This window comes from Pecten maximus, chromosome 1 (assembly GCF_902652985.1).
Source record: "Pecten maximus chromosome 1, xPecMax1.1, whole genome shotgun sequence".
Taxonomy (NCBI): domain Eukaryota; kingdom Metazoa; phylum Mollusca; class Bivalvia; order Pectinida; family Pectinidae; genus Pecten; species Pecten maximus.
This window is the reverse complement of record NC_047015.1, coordinates 8,897,996-8,911,744: the sequence shown is the minus strand read 5'-3', so window position 1 is coordinate 8,911,744 and position 13,749 is coordinate 8,897,996. Positions and strand designations below refer to the sequence as shown.

Genomic DNA, 13,749 nt, shown 5'->3' with positions numbered 1-13,749 from the left:
GAACCAATGGTAATTAGAGTGACCTACTTCTACTGAACTAATGGTAGTTATAGAATGATCACTTCTACTGAACCAATGGAATTAGAGTGACCTACTTCTACTGAACTAATGGTAGTTATAGAATGATCACTTCTACTGAACTAATGGTAGTTAGAATGATCACTTCTACTGAACTAATGGTAGTTAGAGTGATCACTTCTACTGAACTAATGGTAGTTAGAGTGATCACTTCTACTGAACTAATGGTAGTTATAGAATGATCACTTCTACTGAACTAATGGTAGTTAGAGTGATCACTTCTACTGAACCAATGGTAGTTAGAGTGATCACTTCTACTGAACTAATGGTAGTTAGAGTGATCACTTCTACTGAACTAATGGTAATTAGAATGATCACTTCTACTGAACCAATGGTAGTTAGTGTGACCACTTCTACTGAACTAATGGTAGTTAGAGTGATCACTTCTACTGAACCAATGGTAGTTATAGAATGATCACTTCTACTGAACTAATGGTAGTTAGAGTGATCACTTCTACTGAACTAATGGTAATTAGAATGATCACTTCTACTGAACTAATGGTAGTTATAGAATGATCACTTCTACTGAACTAATGGTAGTTAGAATGATCACTTCTACTGAACCAATGGTAGTTAGAGTGATCACTTCTACTGAACTAATGGTAGTTAGAATGATCACTTCTACTGAACTAATGGTAGTTATAGAATGACCACTTCTACTGAACCAATGGTAATTAGAGTGACCTACTTCTACTGAACTAATGGTAGTTATAGAATGATCACTTCTACTGAACCAATGGAAATTAGAGTGACCTACTTCTACTGAACTAATGGTAGTTATAGAATGATCACTTCTACTGAACTAATGGTAGTTAGAATGATCACTTCTACTGAACTAATGGTAGTTAGAGTGATCACTTCTACTGAACTAATGGTAGTTAGAGTGATCACTTCTACTGAACTAATGGTAGTTATAGAATGATCACTTCTACTGAACTAATGGTAGTTAGAGTGATCACTTCTACTGAACCAATGGTAGTTAGAGTGATCACTTCTACTGAACCAATGGTAGTTAGAGTGATCACTTCTACTGAACCAATGGTAGTTAGTGTGACCACTTCTACTGAACTAATGGTAGTTAGAGTGATCACTTCTACTGAACCAATGGTAGTTAGTGTGACCACTTCTACTGAACCAATGGTAGTTAGTGTGACCACTTCTACTGACTTAATGGTAATTAGAGTGATCACTTCTACTGAACTAATGGTAATTAGAGTGATCACTTCTACTGAACTAATGGTAGTTAGTGTGATCACTTCTACTGAACTAATGGTAGTTAGAATGTTCACTTCTACTGAACTAATGGTAATTAGAGTGATCACTTCTACTGAACCAATGGTAGTTAGAGTGATCACTTCTACTGAACCAATGGTAGTTAGTGTGACCACTTCTACTGAACTAATGGTAGTTAGAGTGATCACTTCTACTGAACTAATGGTAGTTAGAATGCAGGGGTCGACATTAACGCTTGTCCGATTGTCCGGTACCAGACGAAATTGATGTCGGACAAGTGAAATCATTAAAGTACTTGTCCGACGGGACAAGTAACAAATCTGTCTTTGTGTTTTATTTATGTTATATTCTGAAGTCAAAACTGATTCAATACTCACTGTAAAATGAGTAAAAACTCCTTTAAATTGTGTTAACCATCGAACGGAAGTGAGCTGATCATGCTTATTAAAGCTTCATTCGGAACTACATAGAAATGATGGTAGACTTCTGAGGGCTCTCGAAAACATGTAATTGGTATCACTAGTATGTTTGAAACGCATGCGAATGCTGTACATGAGAGAGCATTGATACTACGACAGATACCGTCTGCTGGAATCGTAATAAAAATGAATCAGTTTTGATAAAATTAAGGAGGCTACAGATGAAGCAGACTGCCGTGCCCTAGAAAACGGTGACATGTTTTAATGTTTTCACAGTAGTAAGTTTGTTTATAGTTTAGTCGAACAGTTCTTCATGAAAGTTAATTATTTTAAAGTACTTCATTCATCTGCTTTTAGGTAAAAAAAGGATGGTTTAGTAAAACTTAAATAACTTTTAATAATACTTTCTTGCTGTTTTATTGTTGTTAGTAATTATTATGAGTCGAAATTATGGCTTGCAGTGCTTACCTCTACTTTATAATAAATCATCTCGCTGTTTACACATAACAGATGGAAAGTAGAAACACATGTAGGACAAGTGATTATTTCATTCGGACAAGTGAATTTATCTTATCACTTGTCCGAAGGGACAAGTGCAGAAAAAAGTTAATGTCGACCCCTGGAATGATCACTTCTACTGAACCAATGGTAGTTATAGAATGATCACTTCTACTGAACCAATGGTAGTTATAGAATGATCACTTCTACTGAACCAATGGTAGTTAGAGTGATCACTTCTACTGAACCAATGGTAGTTAGTGTGACCACTTCTACTGAACTAATGGTAGTTAGAGTGACCACTTCTACTGAACCAATGGTAATTACAGTGATCACTTCTACTGAACTAATGGTAGTTAGAATGATCACTTCTACTGAACCAATGGTAGTTAGAGTGACCACTTCTACTGAACTAATGGTAGTTATAGAATGATCACTTCTACTGAACTAATGGTAATTAGTGTGACCACTTCTACTGAACCAAAGGTAATTAGAGTGACCACTTCTACTGAACTAATGGTAATTAGAGTGATCACTTCTACTGAACTAATGGTAGTTAGAATGATCACTTCTACTGAACTAATGGTAATTAGTGTGACCACTTCTACTGAACCAATGGTAATTAGAATGATCACTTCTACTGAACTAATGGTAATTAGAATGATCACTTCTACTGAACCAATGGTAGTTAGAGTGATCACTTCTACTGAACTAATGGTAGTTAGTGTGATCACTTCTACTGAACCAATGGTAATTAGAGTGATCACTTCTACTGAACTAATGGTAATTAGAGTGATCACTTCTACTGAACCAATGGTAGTTATAGAATGACCACTTCTACTGAACCAATGGTAGTTAGAGTGATCACTTCTACTGAACTAATGGTAGTTAGAGTGATCACTTCTACTGAACTAATGGTAGTTATAGAATGATCACTTCTACTGAACTAATGGTAGTTATAGAATGATCACTTCTACTGAACTAATGGTAATTAGAGTGACCTACTTCTACTGAACCAATGGTAGTTATAGAATGATCACTTCTACTGAACCAAAGGTAGTTATAGAGTGATCACTTCTACTGAACCAATGGTAGTTATAGAATGATCACTTCTACTGAACCAATGGTAGTTAGAGTGATCACTTCTACTGAACCAATGGTAGTTATAGAATGATCACTTCTACTGAACCAATGGTAGTTATAGAATGATCACTTCTACTGAACTAATGGTAGTTATAGAATGATCACTTCTACTGAACTAATGGTAGTTATAGAATGATCACTTCTACTGAACCAATGGTAGTTAGAGTGATCACTTCTACTGAACCAATGGTAGTTATAGAATGATCACTTCTACTGAACCAAAGGTAGTTATAGAATGATCACTTCTACTGAACTAATGGTAGTTAGAGTGATCACTTCTACTGAACCAATGGTAGTTAGAGTGATCACTTCTACTGAACCAATGGTAGTTAGAGTGATCACTTCTACTGAACCAATGGTAGTTAGAATGACCACTTCTACTGAACCAATGGTAGTTATAGAATGATCACTTCTACTGAACTAATGGTAGTTATAGAATGATCACTTCTACTGAACCAATGGTAGTTATAGAATGATCACTTCTACTGAACCAATGGTAGTTATAGAATGATCACTTCTACTGAACCAATGGTAGTTAGAGTGATCACTTCTACTGAACCAATGGTAGTTAGAGTGATCACTTCTACTGAACTAATGGTAGTTAGAGTGATCACTTCTACTGAACCAATGGTAGTTAGTGTGTCCCACTTCTACTGAACCAATGGTAATTAGAGTGATCACTTCTACTGAACCAATGGTAGTTATAGAATGATCACTTCTACTGAACTAATGGTAGTTATAGAATGATCACTTCTACTGAACCAATGGTAATTAGAGTGATCACTTCTACTGAACCAATGGTAGTTAGAGTGATCACTTCTACTGAACTAATGGTAGTTAGAATGATCACTTCTACTGAACCAATGGTAGTTAGAATGACCACTTCTACTGAACCAATGGTAATTAGAGTGATCACTTCTACTGAACTAATGGTAGTTATAGAGTGATCACTTCTACTGAACTAATGGTAGTTATAGAATGATCACTTCTACTGAACCAAAGGTAGTTATAGAGTGATCACTTCTACTGAACTAATGGTAATTAGAATGATCACTTCTACTGAACCAAAGGTAATTATAGAATGATCACTTCTACTGAACTAATGGTAGTTAGAGTGATCACTTCTACTGAACCAATGGTAGTTAGAGTGATCACTTCTACTGAACCAATGGTAGTTAGAGTGATCACTTCTACTGAACCAATGGTAGTTATAGAATGATCACTTCTACTGAACTAATGGTAGTTATAGAATGACCACTTCTACTGAACTAATGGTAGTTAGAGTGATCACTTCTACTGAACCAAAGGTAATTAGAGTGATCACTTCTACTGAACCAATGGTAGTTAGTGTGTCCCACTTCTACTGAACCAATGGTAGTTAGATCGTTCACTTTAACCAGTCACCAATGTTTAGAGTGGCCAGTTTATATTATCCAGAGTCCAGTGATTATATGATTAGTCTAATCAAATTTACAGACCAGCAATGTAGCTGGTAATTGATGGGATATGAGTAGGTGGGATTCCGTACTGGCTCTGTACAGGACTCAATACTGGCAGATGGCCCAGGTTCATTGTGTACAAAGTGAAACCACTAACTGTGAATACTAATTTTCCAATGACACAAAAGCCTCCAATAAGGCTTTCAGCAGATTGGTCTAAATATATATAATACCTTGTACACATTATTATGATCAAGGATCTCTAAAACTGCAACAGGAAATGCCAACAAGCACCTAGAATTACAACATCCTGCCACTAACACTATATATAGCTACTGTACGTTAATATCTTTCTGTGCTCCTCTTTACTGCACCTTCTGATAGTATCTATTTCAATAAAGCAAATTATCCTCTATATGTATAAACCCTAGCCAGTTATCATCCTTTCAAGGAGCTGAAGAGTGAAGCAGTCATAAATAATTTATATGATATATGTGGTCAGTATTGTTGTTTCTGGGTTCCCACTAATAAACACACACAATACGTATGTATATAAGTTAGGTGTGGTTGTGGACATTTCATCAAAAGTTGAAATGTATGGAAACGTCACCTAATCGTGTAATATTAGACAATTCACCAATAATTAATGTATAGTACAAGTTGTTCTGGTTCAACAGCTATCTCATTACTGTCAACGACCAAGGAAATACTTCAGGTGAAAATTTGATAAAACACAAACTAAGAGAAATGTTATTATGTAGCTGTCATAATTAACTTGTATTCTGTCTTAATGTAATAACAATGTACATACCTATATATCATGTTTGTGGTCCATCTACAGCTGAATCATACAATATACCATAACACTACAGTTACCCACAACTTAATGTCAAATTCTCTAACACATGGCATATACTGACAATGATACAATCTCGACATGCTGTCTCGTAATAGATACGTGTTAAACATTTTATATAGTAATGTTTTTTCGTTTATTCAAAGCCTGTATAGAAATTCTATATCAAATATTTATACCAGCCCCACCGGTATGACATGTATTATAATTACCATGAGGTACAAAAACATGCATTACCATAACAATCCATACACAGAATCGGACTGAACCCACACACATTGTTTACACTTCCATTTTGAGTGTCTAGACCATATTTAAAATAGCTCACATTACATAATGTTCTACACATTCTCTACAAATCAATTTACCAAATTCTCCTATGCCAACAAAATTTGGGCCATGATAAGACCTGGCTTCAGATCCTCACAACTAAGTCTGCCCCCCCCCCCCCACTTTCTATAATCCAGGCTTTCTCAATGTATTATATCCAGTATCACAGATCTTATCTATACATGAGAGTAGCTTTTTAAATATGAGACAAATTTCCTGTCCACCATTATTGAACAACTTACCTATGAACATGATGGCCAAGAAGAGGAAGCTGTTCCCAGCAGCATGGAGAGCCGCTAATACAATACCCGTCACCACACAACACACCCCCAATAGGGACAAAATCACTAGGATCCATCGAAATGATGTGGACGCAGCCAAACAGTTCATACAACTCGTCTTACAAGGTTCTTCCGTTTGTGAACCACTTCGTGACCGACTGCGGCGCCTATCCCTAGATGATCGCCCACCACGGTGGTGCCGTGAATGGTGTCTCGCCTGACTCTGGTGGTAGGTATAGACCCGAGGGTCAACTCCTGGTGGAAGGTGACCATGAGACTGTCCATGGTGACTCGAGGATGTATGGTGGGTAGGTATCACATGAGAATGCAAGATATCAGGGAGGGCCTCACGACTGGAATCCGCCCCCGGGGTAATTCCTGCACTGAGGTCATGTGTACTGATATGGGTGGAGCCCATCACACCTGTGGTCGCTGATGAGTTTGTGATAGCTGGGTAGAGCCCCTGGGTAGGGCTGACCCTTTGGGTGTTATGTCCACTCTCTTCCAATGCTTGTTGCATTTGGTGATCTATAATTGCACTTATTGACCTGCGATGTTCACTGACCACACCAGGTGACTGTGGCACTGCCCTTGTACCCTGTCCTGTTGTGTCACCTGAAGTACTAGGTCTATTGTCAGTTGTATTTGTTGCATTATTTGAAGATTCCATTGTATTTCTTAGGTCTGTAAAACTTTCTGATGGCAGAAAACAATTGTCACTGTCAACAATATCAGGGTAATTCCCAGAATTTCGTCTAGCACCACTGTGAGATTGGGAGTTCGATGAAGGCCTCAAATAAGCTCCAGAGACCTGATTTGAAGAATGAGAACTTTCACCTTTTGAAGTCTTGGATTCTAATTTTGGGGGATATACAACTGGTCGATTTTCCTGACTCATATTGATAATACAAACAACTTTAAACACAGCAGTGGTCAATCTCCATGGTCAGCATATCCTATACAAGCCACCATGATCCTTGAGTAGCAATAAATTGGTATTCCAGTACGCCTGCCAGGTCATGAACAATAAACTGCCCTGTGGAGTCAATATGTATAGAAGATTAATCCACATCAGATTAATATGACCCTTTACTGGTGAATGTTCCAGGAATATTTTGATTTAACGCTTCAAATTTTTATCTGCCTTAAAATAGTAATACATATTCTACAACATATACACTACAAATGTTCCGTTTAGAACTCATATCTTTCCTTCATATTCAGAGCTTTAGAAGTCGAGTAATTTAACAGGTATGCAGCATTGATACAAAAGAAAGTAATCTGAAATCTTACCTGGTCGGAAGGGGTCCAGACACAAATATTGACCAATATCTTACTTCTTTACTGGGGTACATGTACACATCCTCTCCACAGATTAAGTCACTAAATCACATCCTCTTGACAGCAGTGTCAGTCTTATGGTTGGTGTAAACACTGGTATAGGAAATAGCCATGGAGGGTGGCTGTCCACCTATGTACGTAATGTGGTCAGTAGACACTCATTAGTCCTCTACACAACACAAAGCCATATGTACCTCTGGCTTATACCTTATCAGAGCATCAAAATAAGTGACACCTCAAGCTAGACAAACAGCTGATCTCAACGTTGTCACACTTCACTGATTAGCCTGCCACGGTCTCATTCACTTATAAATAAAAGCACGTTTCAACAAAAATTAAAGTAAGTGTTGCACTGATTGTCACTGCAGTCCTGTGCCATTATAACAGTGCATGGTGTCACCTATAGATATGTCCTGTTTACTTTATAGTGACCCCCTCCACAACATTGGTTCTCCACACTCCACTACACATGGCCCTGGAAAACCACAATAAAAACAGTTACAGTTAAAAATAACTCTTTTCAGCACTGAACCTTTGTCGTTTATTGTAGTAACAGCATAACATGGTGGTATTAAAAGGTTCCTTTGTAAGTTACTCGGACTGTGAGATGAGTAATAAGACCACAGGTATATAGGACAATGACTTACTTAAATCCTATCACTATATATACTAGTAAAACAAGCTTTTTCCTGTGTTTAATTCTTAGTTAATCTTATTAGAAGATTTTCTTTTATAAATTGGTATCATATACTTGTAGTAAGACACAGTAATAAACTCACAGTTGTTTGTCCAAGTTCAATGATGAATACAGTAAACAGAACCACCACAAACACAAAATCAAAACAGCTGTCTACAATCTGAAGCTATATTGTCAAAGTGTGATACAAAACAATAGACAACTATGTAAAATTCAAGAATGAAAACATAATGACTATAGGTCTATATACATACACCGTTAACAACAGACATCGACAGATATAGCTACAGGAAAAAATAGTAATTTCAACAAGCAATATTTGTAAGTGGCTCATTTAATACCCCAAGTGAATTACTGATAGCCACGATGGTTATACACATAAACTGACAACCATTGATTACATAAAAATCCAAACTATACTTTTTACAACAACTTCAAACAAAGTTAAATCAACTTGTATCACGGTCGGGCAGGTGACCATCCGGGGCCCATTACCTTTTCTCTGATCAGGGATAATTATAAACAAACATAAGAGTCTGAGTATAATAGATCTGTATAAGTACATAATGTAGATTGTGACACCATCATACCAGGTAACATTTCATAGTGTTTGTCTAACATATAGGTCTTAATTCAATATATATTTTTTACATTTATTTCTTAATTATGAAATAAATTTGCATTAAAAATTTACTTCAATAAAAAAAAAAGTTCAAAAGCACAATGGAATCTAAGTGTATGATGGTATACATATAGGATCTACAGAGTGAAGCATTGTGCTTGCAGGCATGACCAACGTAAGTGTCCAGATGTCATGGTCAAGATAATAGATGAGATTGCTGTTGGTGTGTCTATATGACTGTGTAATCCATTATCAGCATTACGTCAAGTGTGATGACAAATCCCTCACAGAAATTCAGCTGTTTACCATGCATGAGGAAGTACAATCTATCAATTAGGCTAGGGTCACAACATCTTGGTAATAACATCTTAATTATCTTAAGAAAAAAAACGATGTTTTAATTTGAAGTTTTATTATCTCTCCCATTTCCTTACAGACATTGTATACTACTCTCTGATATATCAGAAAGGACTACCAGTTACCAGGTATATACCTTAAATTACTTGGTAATTGGAATTAGAGCACCTGTCTGGAGGAGGGCACAGGTCGACCCGTTACAGTTGCCTTTTCTAGTTACACATGTAATTATGAATGTAAATTATGACAGAACCTAATGATGAAGTCCGTGTGTTTTACATGATACCTTTCTATATCATGGACAAACAAAGTTATACATCTGTTGTTGAGATTAGAATGTTGACAATTTTTTACTTTATACCTAATCACCCATAATTCATAATATTGGCCTACATTTGATTTCCTGCTGTTATCTTTTAACAAAAGAACCAAAAGAACCTATCATAAAATGGCGAATACTCCATGGGTCAAAAATTGTATTTGGTTGTATAAATGTGAATCAGTTTATTATTCTGACAATTCAGAAGTTATATCACTAATTCTAGCAGGCAATATCAAGTGAACCTATGACACACTGCCTCAACAAGGTGAACCCATGCCAGGCTCCAAGGATAGAGCCTGGAAAACCAGGACAGAAGAACACATACCCTTCCACCCACTCCTTGTTCCTGGTGGGGACTTATGTACATTAAGCTTCTGAACAGTTATTATCAACGGGTTTTATAATGTCCACTTTTACAGCCTTTTGGCCTTTAGTTGGTGTTTCTTAACAATGGGTAAACGACATATTACATGTTAACCCCAGTACATGAAGGGTATTTTAATTCTGTTCATGACTCCTTCCTTAGTAACTAATACAGAGAGATGGTACATAATTTCACACACTTTCAGTATGCATCGAGGTATGTTTCTATCATATTCATTTCAAATCAAGAAAGATTAATCTTACATTGTAAGGTATATAATGCTTACTGAAACTGTTTTAATTCTGTTGGTAATAGTTTACAAACATTTTGTAGACATATAACATCCTAAAATATGATTAAACCCAATACTATGCTTAAAATAGTAATGTTATTCAAAAATAAAAATGTTACAAAATTTAAAATGGATGTCTGCATGCAAGCTTACCAACATTTCTGCTTTAAATAATGACCACTCCCAGAAGCAGTGTAAACAAGGTAACGAAAGTGACAGGGTGTCCGCAGAAAAACACTGTTATCAGTTATACTTGAATTGGTGCATTTGTAGATAGTTTTCACTATATTCTGATGAAACAATATTTTCCCTAATTATTTTCAAATGGTCATTGCTATAATGAATAATGGGAATTATCTTAAATAATTTTAATACCGTGAAGTATCCATTTTCTCTGGAGCGAGTCATGTAAGTCAGATTCACTTTTCTCAAAACAAAGTTATTTAGAAGTGCTATATATTTTCAAAATGGCAAAAGTATGATGGAAGTGTGGCATTAGTCCCCATATAAACAAAAAGTACAGCCTTCAGCCACTCAGTGTTGGAGGAAAAATGCACACACAAAATTGTGAACCCTTGCTCTAGCTACATATTTATCCGTCTATAAATAAGTAGTGGCATAATAAACAGATATTAATTTATCTTAAAATATTTACTTATGTACTCCACCATTCCATGGCGTATCAATGGGACATAGCCCGCCGGAGGAAACTCGGGCTACATGGGACATAGCATAGGAGTAAAGGATCTACAAAACTTAATAGTTATATTCACAAAATCATTTATATATTGACACGAAACAGTGAAAAACTAATTATAATCCAGTAGTTTCATGACACTATGACGATTATGTGAAGACTAGACTCTACTGTGTCGATCAGCAATCGTATGATTTCTTAGTTTCTAGTGTAAACAGTGAAATAGGCCTAACTCGAAATACTGCTACTGGGGTCTAGCTATAAATAGAGAAATCTTCAATACATGGCATTAGACAGCCTGCACACATGATAATGGAAGCAAGATAAAACGCACATGAACATGTGTTACATCAGCAAATAAATGACCGATGATAATGTCGAAGGTAATGAAACAAAATACCAACCTTTTCTTTGTAGTCCTACAAAGCAAAGAGCACCATCGGGTCGGGCGCATTTGTTTGGTACAGGCCACATTGACAAGCATGAACAACCACGTGATCTTAGGAAACACAGAAGATTATCCCACCAAAGGGATGTGAAGTGTTATAGTTTCGGTTATAACCAGAGACTTTAAACAGTGTTGTTTTCCCCCTTTTTTTTGTATGTGTGTTTATGATTAATACAGAGTCAATTAATTACAATGTAAACATTGGGTTATAAACATACACGTAGAAACTAATACCGTGTATTAGTTATATACCACAGACGTGTATCATATAATGATCTAAGGGAGACAACTCCGTCATGTATTTAGCATATTGTCTATCATGCAGTAGTTGAAACACTCAAGTATACGTAATCGGATTAACTATTGTTTTCACCTGTATACAGTGTGGCATTACATATGTATATACATTTTGACCTAAATTGTTCAGTTTCATTGCAATAAATAACAATTTAATAAGTGTTTTCCACCTTCAACAGTTCAATCAGAGACGTATATATATACAAGTCTCTGGTTCAATAAAGAACTCGTACCAGAGACTTAAAAATACGTCTCTGCTCGTATGCATAACAAAACTTACAAAAGCATATATTTTTGGGAATAGGTGGGTTAGAATACCTGCCAGTTTCAATATAAAGTGGATGGGCACTTGTTCTTAGTTTAGTTTTAAAAAAAAAAGGGGGGGGGGGGGGGGGCGGTCTATAACGTAGTTATGCATAATGTGGTTATGGTGAATTAGAACATTACTATAGGCCTAAAACTTTAGTTTTCCATATCCATCCTGAGTTGTATTACCTATAACTGTGTTTTTGATTTGATCAGAGACGTATAACTTATATACCAGATATACAAGTTTCTGATTTGATATTGCAAATATTTTCCATTATATTTCTTTTCGGTTTACATGGAGTATCTAAGCTTTGTACATTCAGTTTTTGTTGAAGTGAAGACAGTAGCTTAATACAAGATTTTTGCTAGCCTTTCTCAAGTATTTGTCCAGATTCTATATCTATTTCCAGATTCTCTATATAAACCTAGGAGTGAAACGAGACACACAGGCGGCAGACTCGAAACAAGTTTACCTCAATCTTTAATTCCGTAACTACTTTGGTCATACAGTACATAAAGAACTAAAAATCCGAAGCAATCCGAAAAGAAATTTCGTCATAGCCAATATGGCGACGTTTCAGGCGCTGAACGTCAACTTGGTGAAATACGTATGCTCTTGTGGGAAAAATCATCCTGTTTGCAGGCTATATTTGTGTCGACACTGCTTGAAGTTAAGATGTGGAGATTGTGTACTTCATGAAGTAAGACTGTTTTACGTTAATTTGCTATTTTCAGCATAACGTGAAATGGGAGGGGGGGGGGGGGGGCGCGTACGGTGTCAATGTTGTCAAAAATTAAATTCTTTAACATCAACATCACATTTATCACATCAAAGACTGTAATGTTTGTTGTTGTAGCGTTTGGGACAATCGCATGAGATTTACATATCCTCTCTAGTCTTCACTGTGAAACAGTCTCCATCCTTCACATGTAAAGGACAGGAATGGATTAATCTTGTGGGGGGGGGGGGGGGGGGGGGGGGGGGGTCGACAGACTCAATATCAAATTGATGTCAAAAATACTTTAACATTACATTTATCAAATCAAGGACCGTAATTTTATGTTGTAACATTTGAGACAATCGCATTAGATTAACATATCCTGTCTTCACTGTAAAACAGTCTTCATCACAGGAATTGATTATTCATGATAACAGGTTGTGCTATTGGTAATTTATCGCTTATATCAGTTATATCAGTCATCAGTCTTTTTTTAAGCTATTAGCTTCTGGATCTCCTTGGTATTGGTTCTCCCCAGCCCCTTCAAATGGAGCTCCTTGATTTTATTTCTTAATAAAAATTTGTTGAACATTGATTTTATGTTAAAAATTATTTCATATTAATTTACGTTTCACTTTTTTATAATTAGTGCCTCATGTAGTTGGCTTAAAATTATGCACACTCACAGTATACATTGTTAACAATATATACAGTTCCTGGGTAGATTAGTTTGTGTGATAGCAATCTGGGCAGAATTTCTTGTCATGGTCTTTCCAGAAAAGGTATATGTAACAAAAACCCCTCTAGATCTGGCTCTTTGATCCATAATATAAGTTCCTAATGATTTCAGGTGGACACCCCATACTGCCCGAATTGCCTTGAGCACATGCCATCAACAGAGGCAAAGCTAAAGAAAAACAGGTATGTTAACGTTATATGTGCATATGGATCTTGATTTAAAAATGAACATTTTTAGGTCATCTGAACTTCATCTGTCACTGTGTACT

At 36.2% G+C, this 13,749-nt stretch overlaps 2 protein-coding genes across 10 annotated transcripts in view; one reads left to right on the top strand and one right to left on the bottom strand.

The window, feature by feature from the left end:
• LOC117324085 overlaps window positions 1–11,495 on the bottom strand; it is a 35,279-nt gene extending 23,784 nt beyond the window's left edge. For all 7 annotated transcript variants that reach the window (XM_033879721.1, XM_033879757.1, XM_033879748.1 and 4 more), the window contains exons 1-3: window positions 11,374–11,495; window positions 7,571–8,093; window positions 6,239–7,313 (exon numbers count right to left, since the gene is read on the bottom strand). In XM_033879721.1, the coding sequence (XP_033735612.1) occupies window positions 6,239–7,175 (937 nt within the window). In that variant the 5' untranslated portion in view covers window positions 7,176–7,313; window positions 7,571–8,093; window positions 11,374–11,495. The remainder of the gene's footprint in view (window positions 1–6,238; window positions 7,314–7,570; window positions 8,094–11,373) is intronic.
• A 1,056-nt stretch (window positions 11,496–12,551) lies between these two features.
• The window catches only part of LOC117324066 (dynactin subunit 4-like), a 29,512-nt gene continuing 28,314 nt past the window's right edge, over window positions 12,552–13,749 (top strand). For all 3 annotated transcript variants that reach the window (XM_033879708.1, XM_033879700.1, XM_033879692.1), the window contains exons 1-2: window positions 12,552–12,724; window positions 13,593–13,663. In XM_033879708.1, coding sequence (XP_033735599.1) covers window positions 12,590–12,724; window positions 13,593–13,663 — 206 coding nt within the window. In that variant the 5' untranslated portion in view covers window positions 12,552–12,589. The remainder of the gene's footprint in view (window positions 12,725–13,592; window positions 13,664–13,749) is intronic.